This window comes from Linderina pennispora (assembly GCF_002104995.1).
Source record: "Linderina pennispora strain ATCC 12442 chromosome Unknown DL89scaffold_1, whole genome shotgun sequence".
In the NCBI taxonomy this organism is placed as follows: Eukaryota; Fungi; Kickxellomycota; class Kickxellomycetes; order Kickxellales; family Kickxellaceae; genus Linderina; species Linderina pennispora.
In genome coordinates, this window is record NW_024468249.1 from 2,277,988 (window position 1) to 2,297,805 (window position 19,818).

The 19,818-nt window shown below is 54.6% G+C and overlaps 9 protein-coding genes across 9 annotated transcripts; 4 read left to right on the forward strand and 5 right to left on the reverse strand.

Annotated features, from left to right (window-relative positions):
• Window positions 1–1,135: 1,135 nt before the first annotated feature.
• Window positions 1,136–2,162, reverse strand: DL89DRAFT_19187 (uncharacterized protein). Its single transcript, XM_040883972.1, has 2 exons — window positions 2,111–2,162; window positions 1,136–2,064 (listed from the first exon to the last, which is right to left on the reverse strand). Exon 2 carries the CDS (start codon window positions 1,881–1,883, stop codon window positions 1,248–1,250), a length of 636 nt encoding a protein of 211 aa, XP_040747786.1. The 5' UTR covers window positions 1,884–2,064; window positions 2,111–2,162; the 3' UTR covers window positions 1,136–1,247.
• A 5,574-nt stretch (window positions 2,163–7,736) lies between these two features.
• On the forward strand, window positions 7,737–9,325 carry DL89DRAFT_264413 (uncharacterized protein). Its single transcript, XM_040886237.1, has 3 exons — window positions 7,737–8,264; window positions 8,299–8,646; window positions 8,761–9,325. The coding sequence occupies exons 1-3, from the start codon at window positions 7,870–7,872 to the stop codon at window positions 8,939–8,941; spliced, it is 924 nt and encodes a 307-aa protein (XP_040747787.1). The 5' UTR covers window positions 7,737–7,869; the 3' UTR covers window positions 8,942–9,325.
• Window positions 9,326–10,975: 1,650 nt separating this feature from the next.
• Window positions 10,976–12,055, reverse strand: DL89DRAFT_290100 (uncharacterized protein; the record flags this gene model as incomplete). The annotated part of the gene is made up of 6 exons (XM_040890047.1): window positions 10,976–11,080; window positions 11,131–11,187; window positions 11,231–11,392; window positions 11,436–11,552; window positions 11,584–11,610; window positions 11,651–12,055. The coding sequence occupies 6 exons, from the start codon at window positions 12,053–12,055 to the stop codon at window positions 10,976–10,978; spliced, it is 873 nt and encodes a 290-aa protein (XP_040747788.1).
• Window positions 12,056–12,128: 73 nt separating this feature from the next.
• DL89DRAFT_264417 (SNO glutamine amidotransferase) lies at window positions 12,129–13,075 on the reverse strand. Its single transcript, XM_040886238.1, has 2 exons — window positions 12,765–13,075; window positions 12,129–12,542 (listed from the first exon to the last, which is right to left on the reverse strand). The coding sequence occupies exons 1-2, from the start codon at window positions 13,011–13,013 to the stop codon at window positions 12,198–12,200; spliced, it is 594 nt and encodes a 197-aa protein (XP_040747789.1). The 5' UTR covers window positions 13,014–13,075; the 3' UTR covers window positions 12,129–12,197.
• Window positions 13,076–13,415: 340 nt separating this feature from the next.
• Window positions 13,416–13,675, forward strand: DL89DRAFT_264418 (uncharacterized protein; the record flags this gene model as incomplete). Its single annotated transcript, XM_040886239.1, has 1 exon — window positions 13,416–13,675. A coding segment is annotated over exon 1 (184 nt), but the record flags the coding sequence as incomplete, so codon positions are not given.
• A 416-nt stretch (window positions 13,676–14,091) lies between these two features.
• Window positions 14,092–15,177, forward strand: DL89DRAFT_254391 (uncharacterized protein; the record flags this gene model as incomplete). The annotated part of the gene is made up of 4 exons (XM_040885270.1): window positions 14,092–14,183; window positions 14,377–14,390; window positions 14,536–14,718; window positions 14,819–15,177. The coding sequence occupies 4 exons, from the start codon at window positions 14,092–14,094 to the stop codon at window positions 15,175–15,177; spliced, it is 648 nt and encodes a 215-aa protein (XP_040747791.1).
• A 1,730-nt stretch (window positions 15,178–16,907) lies between these two features.
• On the reverse strand, window positions 16,908–17,825 carry DL89DRAFT_264421 (uncharacterized protein). The gene is made up of 2 exons (XM_040886240.1): window positions 17,049–17,825; window positions 16,908–17,015 (listed from the first exon to the last, which is right to left on the reverse strand). The coding sequence occupies exons 1-2, from the start codon at window positions 17,753–17,755 to the stop codon at window positions 16,943–16,945; spliced, it is 780 nt and encodes a 259-aa protein (XP_040747792.1). The 5' UTR covers window positions 17,756–17,825; the 3' UTR covers window positions 16,908–16,942.
• On the forward strand, window positions 17,799–18,353 carry DL89DRAFT_19411 (uncharacterized protein). The gene has a single exon (XM_040883973.1). The coding sequence runs from the start codon at window positions 17,951–17,953 to the stop codon at window positions 18,281–18,283; it is 333 nt and encodes a 110-aa protein (XP_040747793.1). The 5' UTR covers window positions 17,799–17,950; the 3' UTR covers window positions 18,284–18,353.
• DL89DRAFT_264422 (uncharacterized protein) lies at window positions 18,284–19,533 on the reverse strand. The gene is given in 4 exon segments (XM_040886241.1): window positions 18,284–18,407; window positions 18,430–18,561; window positions 18,596–18,912; window positions 18,932–19,533. The coding sequence occupies 4 exon segments, from the start codon at window positions 19,455–19,457 to the stop codon at window positions 18,342–18,344; spliced, it is 1,041 nt and encodes a 346-aa protein (XP_040747794.1). The 5' UTR covers window positions 19,458–19,533; the 3' UTR covers window positions 18,284–18,341.
• Window positions 19,534–19,818: the final 285 nt, after the last annotated feature.

Sequence of the window (19,818 nt, forward strand, 5' to 3'; positions counted from 1 at the left end):
CCCACATACCGGTACGCCCCTCGGGGAAGCACGGCGAGTGGCGGGCAACCTGAGAGTGTGACTAACCTTGCTGTTTCCCACGGACACACAGCATCACCGGCCATCTTGATACAGGCGCGCACATGCTTCGGAATTGCCGCAGCCGCTCCCCTCCCTGCTCTTGATAAGCGGCCAAGCATATGCCAGCTAGGCGTCGATGGTCCCCGTTTCTCACACTCAACACTGGGCATGATTGTAAATAACAAGGCATGTATGCGGGTGCAGCTGGCACAAGCTGGAGCACATGATGGGCAATACGTGCATGCAGGATGATTTCTTACTTGTGCCCACCAATTGCAGCAAAAAGAAAGCGCTGTGCACGGACCAGCAATGCGTGCGTGGTGCCTCAGGAGCGGATTCTCACGAGCAAAGGCAGGTAGGCCGATGCCTTCCGGGGGGGGGGATATTATCACGCACTGTTTCATTGTGCCGCACCTTTTTCCCATCCAGCGCGCTGCTTCACTGCTGCTCGGTACGCCGTGCCAGCCCTCGGTCAGTTTTCCTGTTCTCAGGCGGTCTCCACCGGGCCATATTCACAGCCCGTGACTTGCGGCTGCTGCAGCAGCAGGTGCACAGCTAGCAGAAGAGGGCAATCCCCGTCACTCGGCTGTCGGTCTCATTGGATGCTGGTTTTTTGCTGCTCCGTTCTCGATGCTACTTCCCAGCAACAGAAGGAGCAGCCTGCATTTTGCCCCACCCACTCGAACGGAAGCGATATAGATTTTCAGATATAGTCCGTGGGAAAATTGACCAGACTGGTTTTTTTTCGCAGCCGCACTTTTTTTGGCTCACGCCCTCCATGCCCTTCATGTGCAGCACGCATTGTTTCCCTGCCAGTCCCTCGCCTATGCCGGAGAAATCCTGCTGTGCGTATGGATGGGGACTGCGCTATTCTATGAGGAGTTTCTCTCGCCTGCAAGCACGCGGCAGGTGGGAAAAACGAAAAATTCACAGGCTTGTTATTACTTGGCAATGCGGCAGCTAAAAAAAGAGTACTGGCAATGGGCCGGAGCGGAAGGCAATATCAGCATAACAAAAAGTTGACCTTCATTGAAGAGGGGTCTGATGCTGACGATCCCGGGTCGGCCATAGCGGGCTGGAGCGAATCATCAGGCAGGTCCTCGTGAACGGTTCCAGAGGAGGCGGACATGGGCGTGGCTACCGACTGGTGCTGCTGATCCACACTCCCGGACCGTATATCCTTTGGCTCATCGTGTGCTGTCACAGGGGGTCCCGTGTACTGCCGGAACGGCTGCATCTGAGGCACGTACTGTGGGTAGTGCTGATTTGAGGCCGCCGGTGGAAGGCCGCCGCCCATCCGATGCTGCGTGGAGGCCTGGCAGCGCTGACAGCTGGCGGATGTACTCTGCTGCAGCCTCCAGAATTTCCAGCTTCTGGATCTTTCCAGGCTTGCACAGACCAGGGACAATGTTCTGCAGCTCCCGCAGCACTGCATTGGTGCGCTCTCGCCGCCGCTTCTCGATTGCCGAGTGCGACACTTTGCGCTTAATCTCCTTTTCTTCAGCAGTCAGCGGCCGGCTCTGTGAGAATGACGGGCGCGCGCCTGGCGCGGTGACCGGAGAAGAGGAGGACGAATACAGCCGTTGCGAATGCGGCTGCGGCGGGATGGACACGCTCATGCTTGTTTGGTGGCGAGGCGCTGTGTGTGCGTACGACGGGTGCCGCTGGTAGTAGTAGCCTTGTTGCGAGCTGGTGCGGCTGCCCAGCTGCGGCGGGCTATCGTGATAGTAGCTGGGCATATGGTGTGAGGGTAAGGAGGATGGAGTGGTGGCAGACGGGGATGGATGGCTGTTGTAGTGCGCAGAGGGGGTGGTATGGTACATGGGGGCGCTGTCCTGCAGTCATAGCGCCAGCCTCACCTCCCGCAGCGCCAGGCAGTGGCGGATGTGGAGCGTGTGTGCGTGGTGACTGCAAGTGCGATTGAGGTTGCGAGTACGAATGTGGTGGCTGCGAGTATTGCGGATGGCGCCCTTTCAAGACGTCGACCACGTGCGATGCCGCCGCCTGGGTGTCGCCGAAACGCACACTTTTGACTGCTCGCCTGATGCACCGTGTGCTGCCCCGGGTGATAGCGTGTGGGCGATTGTGCCAGCGCATGCCCACCTATCGCATCGACCGAGTGCTTGACCGCTGACAGCGAGGGCGGGGAATAGCTGCTGTGCAGGTCATTGGGCTCCCTGCCCTTTTGGTCCTGGCATGTGGCCCAAGTTGATGTGTATTCCTCAGAGGGTTGAGGTCCGGGCATGACTACAGTTTTTGTCGCTGCTGTCCAAAGGACTAGTGAATAATAGAAATAGAGGCGGTGAAAAATGTCAAGGGAGAATAGGAGTCAGAGATGAAGTATAAAAATGTGGAAGGGATGTGCAAGCAATGTTTTATGTATCGGAACGGCCGGGATGTGACCAGCACGGTGCGCTGCAAAATAAAAAGATGCCGCTCTTTCAGATGCTCCAAAATGCCAGAGTCAACAGCAGTCCGCGGCGCGGCTACGGGAATCGATTCAGTATTCGGTTTCAAAAGAAAAGGATTTTTTCCTTGCTGGACCGTATACAGAAAAATTGGGGTGTGTGAAGGTGTGGAGAAACAAGCTTCCGGGTAAACGTGGTGGGAGAAGTGCTATTTATACGGCGGTTCAACCAGGGAAGCCCAGGACGGTCTTATCAGCCTCAAGAAACAAGATAAGCTGGATGGCGAATAGTCGGTGCGCCAATTATACTCGACAACCCAAATAAAGGAGGCGAAGTGAAAAGGGTATGAAAGTCTAGGTAAAGGAATGGCAAAATGGGGAAGAAGGTGAAGGAGGGAATTGCTGGACCGACATGGAGATTTTATAAGCGTGGAAAGCAAGGGCTGCCTGCCATAGAAAAGTGTGCGCTGTATTCCTCTTTTTTTTTTTTCAGTGCCTGGCAGTCAAGAAAAATTAGCCTGTACGGGTGCGATTCCAAGTGCGTAGTGAATTGCGTTATTGCAAGAAAATGGCGGTATGGAGAGGGGTGTTGCAGCTTCGGGTGCCAGCCCTCCCCTGGTGCCTGTTCTCCATCCTTGGGGGATTTACCATGCCTTGTCCCGTTCTCCACGCCTGTTGCTCTCTCCGCGCTCTCGCCTCCCCACACTGCGCCTGCTCGCTTTATCATGTTATTATGAATTGTGACAAAAGGGGATTGGCCCACAACCGGTTCTGCGCCAAGCACACAGCCTCAGCAGCGGAACGAGAGGAGGAGCACTCCAGCCGTCAAAGAGGTCCGAATCTTGTTGTTTCTGGGCCTGGGGGCACTCGAGCTCGTTGGCCACTACATTGCATGGGAATAAAATGCCAGGGTGTTCCGGTTTATCTATTCTTTTGGCGGTGTCATCCCAGGCACCAGGGACGGGCGGCAACATCCTCTGCACGCCAGTTCCCAGCCAAGATCTGACCATTTTTTGATGGGGAGAAAGGCCGTATTGTGCAGCTCTTCTCAACATTTTCCTCTCCCTCCCGTTGCACCGATTCTGTACCGAGATGCAAAAGGTGTCTATGGAAAGGTCAGGATATATTAAAGCGTCTATTTAAGCCCCACACATGCGATACCGCCAAAAAGGCCTATTGGTACTAGCTGAGTACGCTGTTGAATCAGCCGAAACGAATCAAGTTGCGTCTGGATACCGACGCCGATGGCGCATTAGCTTGTGAAATACACAAACTCCATTCCTTCCTTACTCTCCGATGGGGAGAGGGAAGGAAGAACATTACACAGTGGAAAATTGTTCGGCCAAGAGACTGATTTTGGGAGTGGTTGCACAGCGCACGCATGGGTTTATTGGCGGGTGTGTGCGCAGCAGCTCTATTCAGAAAAGGCAAGTAAATAGAAGAGAGCGAGTGCTGGCGGTGTTCTTCACACTTGCTCCTGCTTTGGAGCCTTGCATTTGTCTTTCATTACCGCTGCCAAGGGAATCAGGTGGACGACAGGCAGCGGATTCAGTTGATGAAAGGACTCGAGCAACATTAGCAAACAGCCCTCTCCAGCAACCCCATTGTTCTGACGCTCTCCACACATACCGGCCTCTAAGCGCTCAGTAAGCAGCCGTGTCAACATTCAGCAATGGACTTTAGAGCTGCACGTTTACTATTGTCGGGTGAACTGGTGGCAAAGCGGCCAGAATGCAGTGTGTGGGGTGGGGGTGGGGGTGGGGCGAATGGTGAAAAGTCGAATGTAGCCAAAAAAAAATAAAGTGACTGGTGAGAATGAAATAGACTGCACCAATTGACTTGCCACTGATAGTTGCAAGTGCGCCGCGCATTTTAAACTCTGTACCAAGCGGAGGTGGCACATCTCACTAAACGGCATGCGCATGTCCTGCTTGGGCACATCACAACCTGCAGCCTGTACATATTCTAACGCCATTTCGCAATTCATCCCAGCCAAGCGCTTGCCAGCATGCACTCCGCATTGCACACTGCCCAGTGGATACCGCAACGGTGCAAACCATGCTGCTCAGTGAGACCCCGATGCACACCTTCCCCCTCGTCGCCCATGTCCATGTGTCAGCATCCAGTGCTGTACATTGATATTTGTGTAGATCAATACAGCCCAGGAATCCGTTCACAAGCATCGCCTCACCTTGGTTCACAGCTTTACTGGCCAATGTGCAGGCGGCCGCTCCTTCCTTGGATGATTTGCCAGGAGCATTGCCAGTGACACTCGAGTGGGTTTCTGGCAAATCCCAAAGGTATTTTTGGGAGCTCTGTAGCTCCACCTCTTGAATCAGGTTTGCGGGTGCATGCTCCGCCCTGTGCCTTCCAATGGCGGCAGAACAGGATTACAGCTATTTTCCTCTCAGACGCCAAAGGGTGGGCCAGCATCGTGCATGCAAGGATGAGCCCGAGTGCCGACAAAATGCACACAAGAGAGCGAGGATTGGCAAACTCGAGAGAGACGCCCATGCACATTTTTTTCAGGCTGCATGATTTCTCTATCTCTTGACATTTGTTGTTGGTTGCATGCCAGCTTCGTTCTGAAAAAAGACCGAACGACATGTGCACCGGTGTACACCGGTCGACTTGCTAATCGCCGTGTATGGCAAAATGCCGCCTTCCACAAGAGCGATTTGCGCCTCAAAGGTCGCTGCACCGTGAAAATGTCCCCAGGTCGCTTTGCATCCTTCTCCTTTCTTCCCCAACTTCTCCACGCGCTGAAATTGCACTGGCCAACTATGCATATTGCTTGAAACCTGTTGTTGCAGAGGCTAAATGTTGCTGGTCGACATGTGCCAAAAAGCACTTGCCGCCCAATATTACCCGGATGTGAGCATATCCCTCGTATGTTCTATTGATAGACTGGGGCAAATAGCAAGTTTCTGGATACCGCTCAAAGCGTCGCTATGCATGTACTGCGGCGTATTTCTGCCGACTTGTAGGAGCTTGGCAGCCTTAAAAAGTTATCCCGCTTTGCACTGGCAAATTGATTCCGAACTGGCAACAACAACGGATGCACTCCACAGTGTCGAAAATAAACCAAACAACACTCCAGTGCCACATCCGACCTCTCCCTCACACTGCGTTGCCAGAGTGCGAAATAAACGCCTACGGCGAATATTTGGTGCTGCAGTTCATATGTAAACGCGCATGCTGTGCTAGGATGGATCCGTAGAAATGCTCGGAACACAAGAGGTCGACTGATTGTCCATCAATGTCTTTGGGCTGGCCCCATCGGAAGACGTCGCTAGGAAGGGGGTGGCTACAACATTCAAAATGCAAAACCTCCAACAGCTCAGCGCAGCGTCCCCTTGCTACCACAAAATCCCCCGCGTTTACGGATGCCTGTGACCAAATGCATTCGATTGCATGATCTCCTCCAGCCCATCTATCAGAAATTACAGGTCAGTGATGATCGCAATGGCCACTGCGCCGGGTTTGTCCATCCTACTGGCAAAATTCTCCTTTTGTCCAAATAGCAGAGTTCCCTCTTCCAAAAACCCAAGCTATCACCCTTACTTCTCAGTAATCCGAGCTTGCTGTACATTGGCCCGTCAGGCTTTTTTATACATATGGCACAGTAGAATCTCGTAGCAGACTCTGCGCGGTATATTTAACAGCGGGGACATGTTCCGATTGGTACCTTTAATCTCCATCCGTTCAGGCTATTCCTGCTGCCCGCCGCACACACCGTGCATGCCATGCATATGGCTTTCGTTCTTGTGCATTAATCCATCACCCTAAATCCATCAAGTGGCAATGCACATGTGGATGCCGTGCCGGCCTCTGCATACAATTATCCATACGAGCTGCTGCTTCTGGAGTTGCGCACGGGGCAGCAAAAAGGGGGCAGCAGCGATGACGCTTTGGTTCATACAGGACTGCGGCGGGGGCACTGCTGGAATTAGCAACCCTGCCCTCCCTTTTTCCCACGAACCTGTGCACCATTCCCAGCACGCATCCCTTTCCAAGTGCTGGACAGTGGTGTGTGTGGGAAACCATGTGGCAGCAGCGCACTGAAAAATGATTTGCCCAGGCTGCCTAAAAGGTGGCTCTACAGACCCATTGGCCCAGCAACTGATCAAGATTACGCAGCGCCAGGTATGTGTTCTGGAAGATCCACCGTGGTACACCGTGGTCACGCACAGGTCACGAAAAGCCGACTCCTAACCATAGGCATGTTTGGCAAATCATTGCTTTTCGAAATTGCAACAGCGCAAGCCAGTCCTTTTCTCCGTCGGGATGACTTGGACTGTTCAACAGTCCATGACACCGACGAACCAAAGAAAAAGGCCCGCGCGAAATTCCAGACATGAGCTGTTGCATACAGCCGGCGGCAGCGGTGTGCTTGCTTTCGAGCCCAATGCCCAGCCAACGAGTCGACACCGGGACCGGACCGACTATCCCAAGCGGTGGGTCTGTGGACCGCATGGTCACATACCCGCATGTCTGTGACCATGGCGGTCTGCAATCTCGGCCTGGAACAATGCAAGATGAAGATGTAGGTAGGCATGAAAACGGCGTACATGTCTGGGGATGCAGTAGATCTTGAGACACGGCGAGGGGTCAAGGGGAGCACAAGGGGAGGCTCGTGCATGGTAGTTCACGCAGCAGGGGCCAGTTTCAGCAGCTGGGCATCTGAAAGTGGTCTATTGCTGAGCACGCAAAGTGTGGACGGCCGGTCCGATGCGCGAGAGTGTTGAAACTCCCCTGCGCACATCTGGCATGTGCCAGCTTAATCCAGTCCCTCTCTCCGAGCTCCACTTTATTTGTTCTTATCTGGGACGCGACCGTGTGTGGTAGGACAGTCGTTGTAATCACAAGTGGCAGGCTGGCCAACTCTTGGAAACGGCTGGCATAGGCCCGCACCAGCTCCCATGTGAAACCGGCACGGGCAGCATAAAGGGGCCATACTGGGTTCATGTGCCTGGAAAAAAAGGACACCTTGGCCTGCCCTGGTATCGCTGAGAAAAAATTTTCAAATGCGGGCTGTTCCGAGTCAATCCGGCATCCGCCATGAGAAAGGGGGAGGGGGAAACGCGGGGTCATGGCACCCCCGAGCACTCCTAGCGAGCCACTTTTTCCTTTCCCCCTCTTTTCATGACTATCCTCCTTGCTTAGGAGGACGTGCGCGCGCGCACATTTTTGTTTCTTGCCTTTTTCAACCGTACGATGCAACCAGCGCAGTGGCCGCGCTCGCGCACCATATAAATACCAGCATGCCCCTCCCCGCCCTTTTTGTGCTCGCCTATGAAACCAGTTCACATTTTCTCCCAGAAATACCACTCCGCACATATTGCTACCAACTAGCTTACCCTTATTCCCTCCACATATATAATCACACAAAATAATTAGCCATGAGCCATACAAACGAGTCTAGCCCTACTGCCCAGTCGCCCGCATTCTTTGCGCCGCGTCCTTCTGGCTCCCCAGATCAGTCTGCTGGTGCGCGCGAAATGCCGCCGCACCGCTACCAGGGCCCGCCGCCCCCTCCTCCTGCCGACTACTACTACCACCAACACCAGCAGCATGCCCGCAACATGCCACCACACATGGCGTACCCGCCGCACATGCACTATCCCTACCCGCCCGCAGCGCCGATGGCTGTTGGTCCGGCTAGCCAGCCGGCGCCGGGGTTCGACGATCGGGCTGGCACCCAGGAGCCCGCCAGTCAGTGGGGGTCGGCGATGGCGGACATCCGGTTCCGGGTGCCCATCATGAACGCTGAGGAGCGCGAGCGCAAGCGCCGTGTGTCACATTCGGCAATGGAGCGGCGTCGCCGCGAGCGTCACAAACACAATCATCAACGATCTCAAGGAGCTGATTCCCTGGCTCCGCAACGAGGCTCGGCTGCAAAAGCTGGAGGTGCTTGAGCAGTGCGTGTGCTACATCAAGGAGCTGCAGCTGGCAACGGCCGACGCACCCGTCATGCACCCGGGCGACGCCAAGCGCAGGCGCAACGAGAGTAGCCGCGGGTCAGCTGACACCAGCAGCCCGCCTGCCCTGTCGCCGTCGCACTGCATCACCGGCCGCTTCACATGCTTCGAATCCCCCAGTCGCCTGCGCTTTCAGCTGTTCTTGCTGCTGCCTCCGCGCTCGACGCCCTGCCATTGTCTGCGCCCAGGGCCAGCCCCGTGAAGACTGAGCAGCCGGCCGCTGCCCCTGCCCCGCCCCTGCCCCCGTGTGCCCGATTGTCGAGAGGATGCAAATGAGGAGCCGTGGGCGGCCCCGGGCTGCGAGCTGAGCAGCAACGACCTGCCAGATCTCACCGCTGACTCCGCCACTGCTTCCAAGGCCTCATCGACAGCATCTACCATTACGCCGTTCAGCGGCCCTTTGCCAAAGGAAATCGCCGACAGCAAGCTGATGCAGAAGATGGAGTTTGAGGAGCCACATATCAAAAACTCAATCAACTTCATCATGTCGTGAATATCCGGGCCCCTGGGAACATTTGCCTTCCTGTTGACCATCCTGCGCGCGATTTCTTTGCAGCAAAGCGCTGCTGTTTGTAATTTTTCCATTTTTCCACATATTGTGTTGTATTCAAAGAACCCATCACCACCACCTCATTTGCATCCATCGCTGAGGAATATATCCGCTGAGAGGAGAATGGCAGAAGGGGAATTATTGTCGCTGAAGTTTGTGCGAGCCCGGGCCACCGCGTAGGCGACTGCGAAAATGCAGGTCTGCCTTCAAGCCATCCAGCACGCTCGGGAAATCCCGCGCCCGTTTCGTCCACATCCCCCACCTGGCACGGCGATGGGCCTGTGTCTGCAAAAACAAACGTTGTGACTGCTATCCGGTTGACGTGCGAAGGCAGAACGCCCACTCTGACCCCAAAGGCTCTGCCCTGCCCTTCCTGCGGACATGCTGCCTTGCTGATCGCGTGCTCCAGCCTGGGCTGGCTCTCTGTGGCCCTCTCCTTGCCACCTCCTTTTTCCGTATGCGCAACCACCACTTGCCTTGCAGATCTCCCTTTTTTGACCTCCCGCGATGCACACCCCCGTGCTTGCGCCTCCATGCTGGGCTGGCTCTCCACATTTGTGTTCCGGCATCCTCCTACGCCTGTGGGGAGGCTTCTTTTCACACGGGATATAAGCAGCCGTCAATCAAAGCACATGCCAGGAAGGAGCGCTCAGCCCAGACGGGATACACACCGAACCTGCCCCCAAAATAGGCCATGGTGTGCGACATACGCAACAGAATGGTTCTGGCAGCTCCGTCGACGCTATCATATCTCTTTTGGTCATGGCCCTCCCTTCCCCAGATTGCACAAACTGGCCATATAGAGACACCCGCTCCGATAAGATTGCTGCGAGCTGTCTGCGCAAGCCATCTCCTATCTGCTGCGTCTGGGCGGCAGTGGCCCTGTGCCCGGACTTGGCGCATACTGCAAGATAAGCGTCTTGTTCATTAACCAACAAAGAGATAATGGAGGCAAAGCGTGGCTATGCAGTCGATCCCAGCACCAGACGACAGCGGGCTTGACCACGCCTACAAGAGAACCATTTCCCCCAGCCTGAGTCGCAAGTAGTGGTATTGGCGGATAGCAAGCAGGAAACCAAGCCTCGGAGGTATTTCTCGACACGAAAATGACGCGGCAAAACTTACCTGGACCGTGTCCGGTTTATCAGGTCGAGCGTGTTGTTGAGCAGCGCAATATAGCCGATGCTGCTACAGTGTGGCAACGTAAAATGAAAAAAAAAAAACAGGCTTGTCGCTTCCGCTTGCCCGGGTATATATAAGTTTCCGGAAACCGAGAGTCTGTTTCCCCCTATTTCTCGCCTCCTGTGGCTCCGTGGCCAAGCGTGCACTGGGGACGGCATACACGTGGATATTGCCAATCCCGATGAATGATGTTCAACCCGGAGCTTACCTGTTTTCCGAGGAGAGCACATCAAATCCGTCAATGACCAAGCAATCCGGCGCATCAGATTCCTCCGTGCGTTCACTTGCAGACCATGTCAAAAAGTCCTGCTCAGTGTACGCCCGGTTCTGACCAGCCTGGCGCCAGACGATGCCAGGTGGCCAGCAGGGCTTTGAGCTGGATACCCGATGTCAGGTACTTGATCGCTATTCGATCTAGCCCGGTGCCGTTGACCTCGATTTGTGAAATACTGGACGCAAGGTGGTCGCAAGGGTGCACCTCAAGGAACACCACCGACGCTGTGTCTGCTGATGCAGCTATTTCAGCCGATAGAGTAAATAGCTGCTGGGTTACAGCCACTTCACTGGTGCCATGGACGACCTCGGCCGATTGCACATAGTTTGCGCATAGGTCATCAATGTCTAGCTGGCTGCTGCTGCTCATTGGGTTCGATTCAGGAGAGAGTAGGCGAAAATATCACGCAAGTGTAGATGGTATCCCGCAGCATCAACAAGGCAATCTCTGTATATACCACACTTGTTATGGCGGGTGGTTACGGTATCCAATAATGTATTTATCACACGGGGCTGGTTTAGCTAGAACTGGGCCAGATCAACATAGTCTAGCGGCGTGTACGTCGGCCACACCATCGTCACCTGGTCGATATAGCGGGTCCCGTCGCTCAACCGGTGCAGCGTTCCCTCAATAACAAACCCTGGTCGCATGGCTGGCAACAACGGCTCGCTCCCACCTTCAGCTCAAACGGCGTCCCTGTATCCTTCATGATGCTGCGATCAAACTCGCTGACCTTGATCCATACAATAGTCGCCCTCAGCCTCTGTAACAGCAACTTTACCGTCGTCATTGTTGCTGCACATGATGCGCAGGTCGACTGATGCTGTGCTCACGCATATTGAATCCCGGTCGACCATGCCACCAATTGTTTGTACTGCATCCACTGCCACCCCTTCCGTCTGCTCCTCAACACCCGCAATGCCGTTGGCATGCGCAATCTCGGGGTTGCTGGTGACCCAGTTGGGCAAAAAAGTTGTTGACATGAATGGTCTTCAGCTCGCCGGCAAATACGATGCTGCATGCACTATTAAAGCTGCCGGGAAGCATCGTCGATAGCTGCCTGCTGACTACCAGCTCCTGATGAGCAACTCCCAGCACCTCGATCAACTGTGGCAGCACTTCCTTTGACCTCGAGAATGTCTGCATCAGCCAGCGCCTCGAGCCATCCGCTGTGTGACCGAAATCAGCGTGTCCACCATCTCTGTGCCCTGCAGTGGGTAGTCGATCAGCACCACATACGACAGCAGCCATCTGATGCCCCACACCAGGTCGAGGGTGCCAGACGACAGCAGCACCTTTTGGCGCTCGGCGTATTTGTCGATAATCGAGCTGGTAATCGTCGGGTATTCAGGGTTGCCGTACTTTTTGAAGTCCTTTTTGCTGGCCTGCCGCAGAATCGGGCTGACATTGGCCGTGTGTGTGACCACCTCCAGCATCTTTTTGTCCGCCTCATCGGTCAAAGTCTTGTAGAATGCGTGGGTTGTCTTGTCCATGCGCAGTAGCAGAGGCTCGTCGGGAAACTCGATCGCGCTTTCTACCAGTGGCTTTGTGCGCGCAGTCGGCTGTGGTTGCGGGTGTACGTGGTTGTCTGTGTTGCTCATTACTTGCAGAAAAAAGAAGTTTAGAAACAGGCAAATGGTGTCAAAAAGAGCGTTTTGGAATACCGAAATCGCGCGCGGCTTGACTGCCTTTAAATCATTCTATTCATTGGATGTCAGCGAATATGGCTCGGTAAAAGAGGATTTAGATCAGACTCAGCGCCATACGCACAAAGTACTGGTGCCAGCGGTTGTCGTGGGTCAGCTCTGGGTGGAACGAGGTGCCAAGCATACTGCGGTACTTGACCGCAACCAGCAGGCCGTTCTCCGACTCCTCGGTCTGACCAATTCCCGGCGGCAGCTCCACAAGCGGCTCGACCTCAGGATCATCGACGGAGACAATCGCAGGGGCGCGAATAAACACATAGTTGAACGGCTCGCCGGCGATGTGCTTCGAATCCAGCTTGATCGTGAACGAATCGACCTGGCGGCCAAACTGGTTGCGGGACACAGTCACTGGCAGGGCGTCAAGCAGCTGCTGGCCGCCCTTCTTTGTGATGAATGGCCGTCTTAGCCAGCAGGATCAGGCCGGCACACGTTCCCTACTGTGGGATCAACAGGCAGGTGTTAGCAGCTGAGTCATTAGAGTCTGTGAAGATGATCAATTGTCTGGCACGCCATGCAGTTAGTGTGTCATGATCCCGCGATACTCACAGCACTGCGGTAGCAGGTGTGATTGTAGCCCCATGGGAGAAATGCATGAATACGTTACCCAGGTAGGCTTGGTGCGAGCAAACTCGCGCAGATCATCGAGGATGCCGCAGCGCTCCGCAATGAGTGCAATTGCTGTCGACTCGCCGCCTGGAATGATGAGGGCATCGACCTTGTCCAGCTCAGCCTTGGTGCGCACCTCGACGACATCGCGGATGTGCTCGACCTCGCGCAGCGTGTTCAGCGCGTGGATGTGCTCAATGAAGGCTCCCTGCAGAGCCAGAACGCCGATAACGATAGTTTTGGTCATGTCTTCTGAGCGAGTAGTATCAAAGTAAGTATAAAAATAGCTGGGAAACAGATCGAGTGGAGTTGGAAGAGCCGGCGGAGAGGGGTTTGATAATTGTCGATTGATCCCACGGCCTAACAATGCCATTGGACACAGAGCCGTTACACGTGAGCGATGTCGTCTTCGGACTGTGCCCGGGCCGGATCGACGGGAAAAAATTGCCCTGGTCGTCACTGAGCCAGGGATGCTCAGAGGTAGCTCCAGGATCTTTATTTGTTGCACTGTGGCTGTGGAAGCGGGCGCACCACCGCTGTGTCCTCGCGTTAGGGTTCCTCCAGGCTCCACATGCTGTCTTTTGGCAGCGGTGGCCGACATCATAGTCACCGATCGCTCCTATTTCCTGCCACTTGCCCAGTCGCCTCCCGGATCATGCATGTGCAGGATTTTTTTGGGTCGGACGCTCAGCGAACAAGCGCTGTCGCTCAGAAACATCACCCTGCACCAGCCTCGCTGGGCCGAGTACACAAAAGAAGATGGCGCCGGTGCCAAGAAGCCTCTCTCTTCTTCCAACTATTCCCTTCCTCTGCATCTTTTCCACCTCTTCTTACTTTAACCCCCAGAATAACGACACCCTTTTTCTTTTGCGCGCAGCCCAAAGTTTGTGCTCAAGCTGGAATTACCTACGCATACGCTATTTTTACGACTGACGGAAAGAAACACAGTATTGAGGCGATGGCGTGCGATCTGAGTAATCCCGAGATAGCCGACGCATACAACCGCATCATCAATGGCGACGATATCGACTGGTAAGAAGCACGCACTGAACCCAGCTGTGGGCGGGCCCTAAATATCAGGGGTTGGGCGAGATCTGCTCCCCCTACACTGGCTGTAAAGAGCGACTGGCAACGCTGGCTCTGCCAAGAAAGGGCAGCCTGCCCCACTTTTGTGCCATAGAGCATGTATTTATGCACGTCATTGCAATGAAGCTGACGCGTTTGTGCCGTCTTGTTACTGCTATGGCCTAGGATGATCGTCGGGTACCACAGCACCCGCGACAAGCTCTCGCTGTACGCAAGCAGGCAGCGGCGGTGTGAACGAAATGGCACAGAGCATCCCCGAAGAAGTTGTATTTGCGTTTATCTACTTTGAGGGGTCCAATGTTTTGGTCACCCATGTCTCGGAAAAGATCAGGTAAGGAAGAATGGCGCAAACAGCGCAAACAGACAGCAATTTTTAGGCAAGCAAACAAACCTGGCGCATATTGCGGGCCATATATCGCCTTGTATTGTTGCCTGTCGAAGCTGAAGTTTCGTTTTATTTGGCAAGGCAGCTAACTCACACAAATGTCAATATTGTGATTTTCCATGTATGTCCAAATTGTTAGCGGCGTCCAGAGAGGTAAGTGTTTAGCGTTCGACGAATGGAGCATGCTTCATTGTCCGGCATCTCCAGAATACAGCTGGCCCACAGACGGCCCTTTCTGAGGCGCACTGACTATACCACACTCGAAAGCTGATCCAGACCTCTTGATGTTGACATATAGCCCGCGGTCTGGCCCACCAAAGAGTCGTTGCAGCATACTTTAGTCACTACGATGTCACTGTCAACACCTCGAAGCCGTCAGAGCTGACACCAGGCATGCTGCGTGCCAAAACCAGCCACCTGGCCATCAAGACGCTGCCCATGAAAGGTATTGTATGCGACGATGCGCATTTGCGTATGCTCTGTGCGTGATGTGTGGGGCAGATTGATCCTACCACACCTAATGGCGTATTGCAGCAGGGAAGCGGTGGTCGTGGTAGATGATAACTATGCGTCTTTTATAGCAACCATCAGTCAAAAAGCAGCAGGCGCCCTCGTCACCCTCACTCACTGTACATATGCTTCCTTCTCACTCCCTCCATCTTCTCAGAGCCAGAGGACAGCCCTATGCATCCTCGCTGCTCTGCACTCGCGCTCATTGCTTTCACCATGGCTCAGCACCGGCAAGCGCTGTCTTGTTAAAATCCAAAGCCCAATTTCTACTATAGCAGGATACGAGCGGTCTCGAGCGTCGTCACCGAACAGGGCCGAAAAACAAGTTCTGGTCTCAGCGCTCAGCGGCAACGCAGTCACTCGCGTCGATCGTCGAATCCATGACCGATGCTGGCGGGTCCAATTCCCGGTCTGGCACGCCTATTCCTGAACGGGATGAAGATGTGCCTATGGAGGAAGAAAAGGTGCTGGAAAGAGACGTCCGAGAAAGACAACGACAGGATGTCTGTTGACGGACGATGGCGAAGGTAGGTCTTGCAGAGGAAAATACATGGTGCGCCAATGCTGCAGTATCCATGCGGTCGCTCTGGGTATCCTCCCTATCCCCTCAGAAACTACATGGATATGCAGCAATCATCGACCAAGAAAAGTAGATGGTGCATATGTAACAAGGAGGCTAAAAATATGCTGCCCCTAGTGGAGAGCCCGCAGTACGCCAGCGCTGGTTTGAGAAATCACACATACTGACACCGCAAAGACGCAATCGATATTCTGCCTGCTACTCCCCTCTCCCCCACACTGCATTCCTCTTGTCTAAGTGGCCAAATGGCGAAATCTTGGGCTCAGGAACTTCAGACTTCGCCTAGTTTTTCGATCCAAGACTGCAGAGTTATTAATAATTTGCCAGTGTCATATCGGCCTGTTTGACATGCGCTCTACTGACTTTTTAGGCCGATGACCTATGGAAGGGCGTTCGCCCTTGCTGTATAAAATATAGCTGATGGTTTAGGATGCACTCCTATCCACACCCGTCAGTTTGCTCTCTCACCCCCGAAAGCTCCAGCCTTCCAGCCCAATTAATAGACCCTCAGCATACACTAATAATAATGTGCCCATCTCTCCTAGGTTCCCATGGCACCAGCGAGTTCCGCCGAGGCAAGGTAGCCAATGCAGACTTCCTTATCGCGCCACCCACCCCGAGATCGTTCAATGGCAGCACCAAGTCTCAGAAGGACGGGGCTGCCCCCGACGAGGGCTATGGCGGCGATAATTCTGTCGCCCGCAGCTCAGAAAGCTCATTCTCGATCGATGACAGCATTGCCAGCGCCGAGTATATCGAGGCGAATCTGCTTCCAAGCGGCGGCGAAACATCGCGCTACGTGAGTGACCACAAGAGCAGCTACCCGCGCGTATCGTTTAGTGCGTCCGACACAAAGATCAACCATGGCCGCTACTCGCTGACTGGGCGCCATGTCTTCACTCTCAATCACCCATACGCCGGCTGGCTTGCGCCACAGCGCCTTCCATCCGATTGACAGGCACCGTGCTTTAGGCAGCAAAGGCGATTCTAGGATGTCCATGGCTGGTTCGTTTGCCGATTCTATGGAGGTGGTGCAGCTCATTGACTCGGTCAAGGTGCACCGCAAGGAGGTGTCTCGCCAGGCAGAAAAGGCAGGGCATTCTGGATAGCTCAGTCAAGAAGGGCCTGCGTGGCTACATGACGATCCAGGAACCGAACCTGCCCGTTCTGGAAGCGCCGGTACTTTGTGCTGACAGAGGATAAACTATTCACATACATCAACGAGTGCAGCGTCGTCCCGTCAGGATGTCATCAGCCTGGGGGAGCCGCTGACGGCACCATGCGATGTTTCTGACGACCTCCTCATCGCCAACGCCATCTCAATCAGGTTTGCCACTGGAGAGTACTTCTTCTACTTTGACACACCACAGATGCGGAAAGCGTTTGAGGCCAGGATCCAGCGTGATACCAACGCTCCACCGGCTGACTCTTAGGGCTCTACGCCCCCCACAGGCTAGCCGGCCTTGTGCTTGTCGGTTTTGGCCAAAGCATTGCTTGTCCTCAGATATTCAAGATACAATACCACCACATGCCCTCTCACTCATTCGCAACTGCCACTTTTATCCCTTATAGACATGACTTCAATACCAACACCATTTCTATTAAAGCAAATACATTAGTCTCGGCGGTGGGAAGAGGAGGATTTGTGTCGCCGGTCGGACGGGGACCTGGACCGCCTGTCCCTGGTACTGTGCCCGAATCATCTCGCGACTCCCGAGCACCGTCTGTCCGCGAGCGGTGGTGCCGATGCCGGCTGCTGCTTTTGTCGCCAGTGCTGCCCTTTGACTCTTCGCCGTGGGATGCTTCCGATCCCGTCGCGTATGGATCTGCTGCTACCATTATGGCGGTTCCTATGCCTGTGACGATGCCGCCGCTCTTCGTCCCGGTCCTTGCTCGAGTCGCGCTTCTTGTCCTTGGACCTCGACTTTTTCGTCTTTTGCGTGTCCTTCTTGTACAGCGGGTTGCTCATCATCCGCTGTATCGCCTCCTGCTCACGGCGCTTAATAGCCACCAGCGGATCCTCCATGTCCTTTGCGCGTAGGTCTCGCTCGCTGTTGACATTCCGGTTGGAGAACGCCAGCATGTCGCCCTTCCACTTATCCTCGGGAGCATCTGCCTTCTCCTTCGTATCGATGATGTCTGCGATGCTGCGTTTGCCTAGCAAGTACGCCTCCAGGTCCTCGTCGGTCTGCGATGCAACTGTCGGCGCTTTGTACATCCACTCAAGCTGGTTGGTCTTCTTGCCGCTGAGCGACTGGTTCAGGCGCTCCATCTCTTCGCGCTGGCGCTCGGCGCGCAGCTCCTTTTGCATCTTGGCAGTGCGCTGGGCTTCTTCCTCGGCCTTGCGCTTCTCCTCGGCCACCCGCCGCTGATTCGCCATAGTCAGCGGGTGCCACGACTTTTTCATGTTCAAATCGCCACTGCCCATTTTCAGCTATTGTCGCAATGCAAGCTTATGAGGAAATGTAAAACACGGGAAGAAGAAAAAAGAGCGCTGGCCCAGAATTTGCTGGCCAGGCGAAGCTCTCTTTGATCTCCACATTTTTCCACACTTGAACACGCTTCTCCTCTACACCCTCTTTAATTTCAAAACGACTTGTAATCCCTAGACGCTTCACATACAATGGCAGATGCGCAGGCGGAAATGTTCAAGTACTTTGAGCCGACGGTGCAGTGGAACAATTTGCAGCTGTCGAACATTCATACGTTGGCGTCGTGGGGCATTGGCACAGCGGCGGGCGTGCTCGGGCTGACCGGGTGGAACGGGTTCATTTTCTTTCTGCTGAACTGGGTGTTTCTGTCCACGCTGGTGTTCTTTGTCAAGTGCCAGGGCAAGCCGGCCGTGTTCTTCAAGTCGAGCGCTATGGATATTGCGGTGACACCGATCATGAACACCATGCTGTCGTATGTGCTGGTGTGGACCCTTATGCACGCTTTGGTGTACATTTACGATTGAGTGCGCGCTAAATATCTTTCAACGTCGAACCGATAACTAAATCAAAACTACACAATTTCTATACCTGCGACGATGGTGGTGATTCGGGAATTGATGCCACCACTGGCCTTCGGGCCGTGCTCGCCTGCGCAACCAGGGCAGCGAACGTGCTGGCATATTTGGCTGCATGCTCGATCGACATCCCTTTGAGTGGCAAGTGTTTTCGTTGCATCGGGTTTGGACGCAGTGGACTCCCAGACATCGAGGCGCTTCAGCAGCTGGCGGTCTGATACCGGCGACTCCGAGTCGTGGTTAGGCCATGTATATGTTGACCCACTCGCTATGCCGTGCCTGCATCTGGTGCTTATCGCCTGTGGCTCTGATGCCAAGCTCCTTTAACACTTTGCGTAGCTTGGACTCTGTCAGCAGCTTGTAGGCGAGTTTTGTTGGTTTAGGCAGGCGGCTAGCACCTGTGGATAATGGGACAGTGCGGCGAGAACGCAAAAAGTTCTTCGAATCAGGCTCGGTGGTCTTGCCTGCCAGGCACCGATTCAGATGTGAGTTGATGGTTGACTCCCGCACCTTTGCGCCGCAGCTGGGGCAGGAGACCATAGTGGGTTTGGCGCGGCGCGATGAGCCGCGCAAAGTCGCTATCATCATCGTAGTCACCGTCGTCGTCATCGATGATCTGTACACTGCTGGGGGAGCTTCCGAGATACTCGCCGTCAGTAGCTGCAGGCAGCTCATTGTCTGATGATAGATCGGCTGCTGCCAGTCTGTCCGAGGTCGCTTGCGGTGTCGGTAGCATTCCCTCGGCAGTTCGTGTAGAACTGCGCGTCTGTATCCGCGGCCGTTTCCTATGGCCATTTTGCGCAGGCGCTGGGGACTGCGGATTGCGAGTCAGCGTGTCCAGCAACTGGCGACGGCCCTGTTTGAACGACTTCACGAGACTATCAATGAGCCGGCTGGGCTGCAGGTCGCTCTCGGTCAGCTGGTCGTGGCACATGGGACATTGGGTTTTCTGACTCAGACACCGGCGCACGCAGAGGGAACAGAACGTGTGGCCGCAGTTCGCAGAGGCCATGGCTGTGTCGAGATACTCCTTACATATTGGACAACGCAGTAGTTGGTCAGTCTCACGCAGGTGGGCAAACTCTGCTGGCCAGTCTGTCGGATCCTCGATATCTGTATCCATTTGCGACCGATGAACCGAAGGAGTCCGAATATGCTCAGCAGCAGAAAAGGGCGCAGAAAAGGGCGCAAAAAAGTGACGGTCTGCGAAAAGAAGCAAAATGTTTGGCGCTGCTAATGCTCCGAAAGGACGCGCTTTTTCGTGGTTCTTTAATCACTGATCGCGCCGGTGGAATTTGCTGATCGCCGGGTGCGGGGCCAGGGGATGGACGCCCAATATCGGCCAGAAAAAATATCGGCGCACCAGTGAAGAGGCTCGTAAGCTGCGAAGCCGAGGTCCAGCTGATAGCCGAGTCCTTCTATGCTATTCTCTCGTCAGCGCTTTTTTCTTCGACCCCCGCTTTATCTCTCAGACTCATTATACC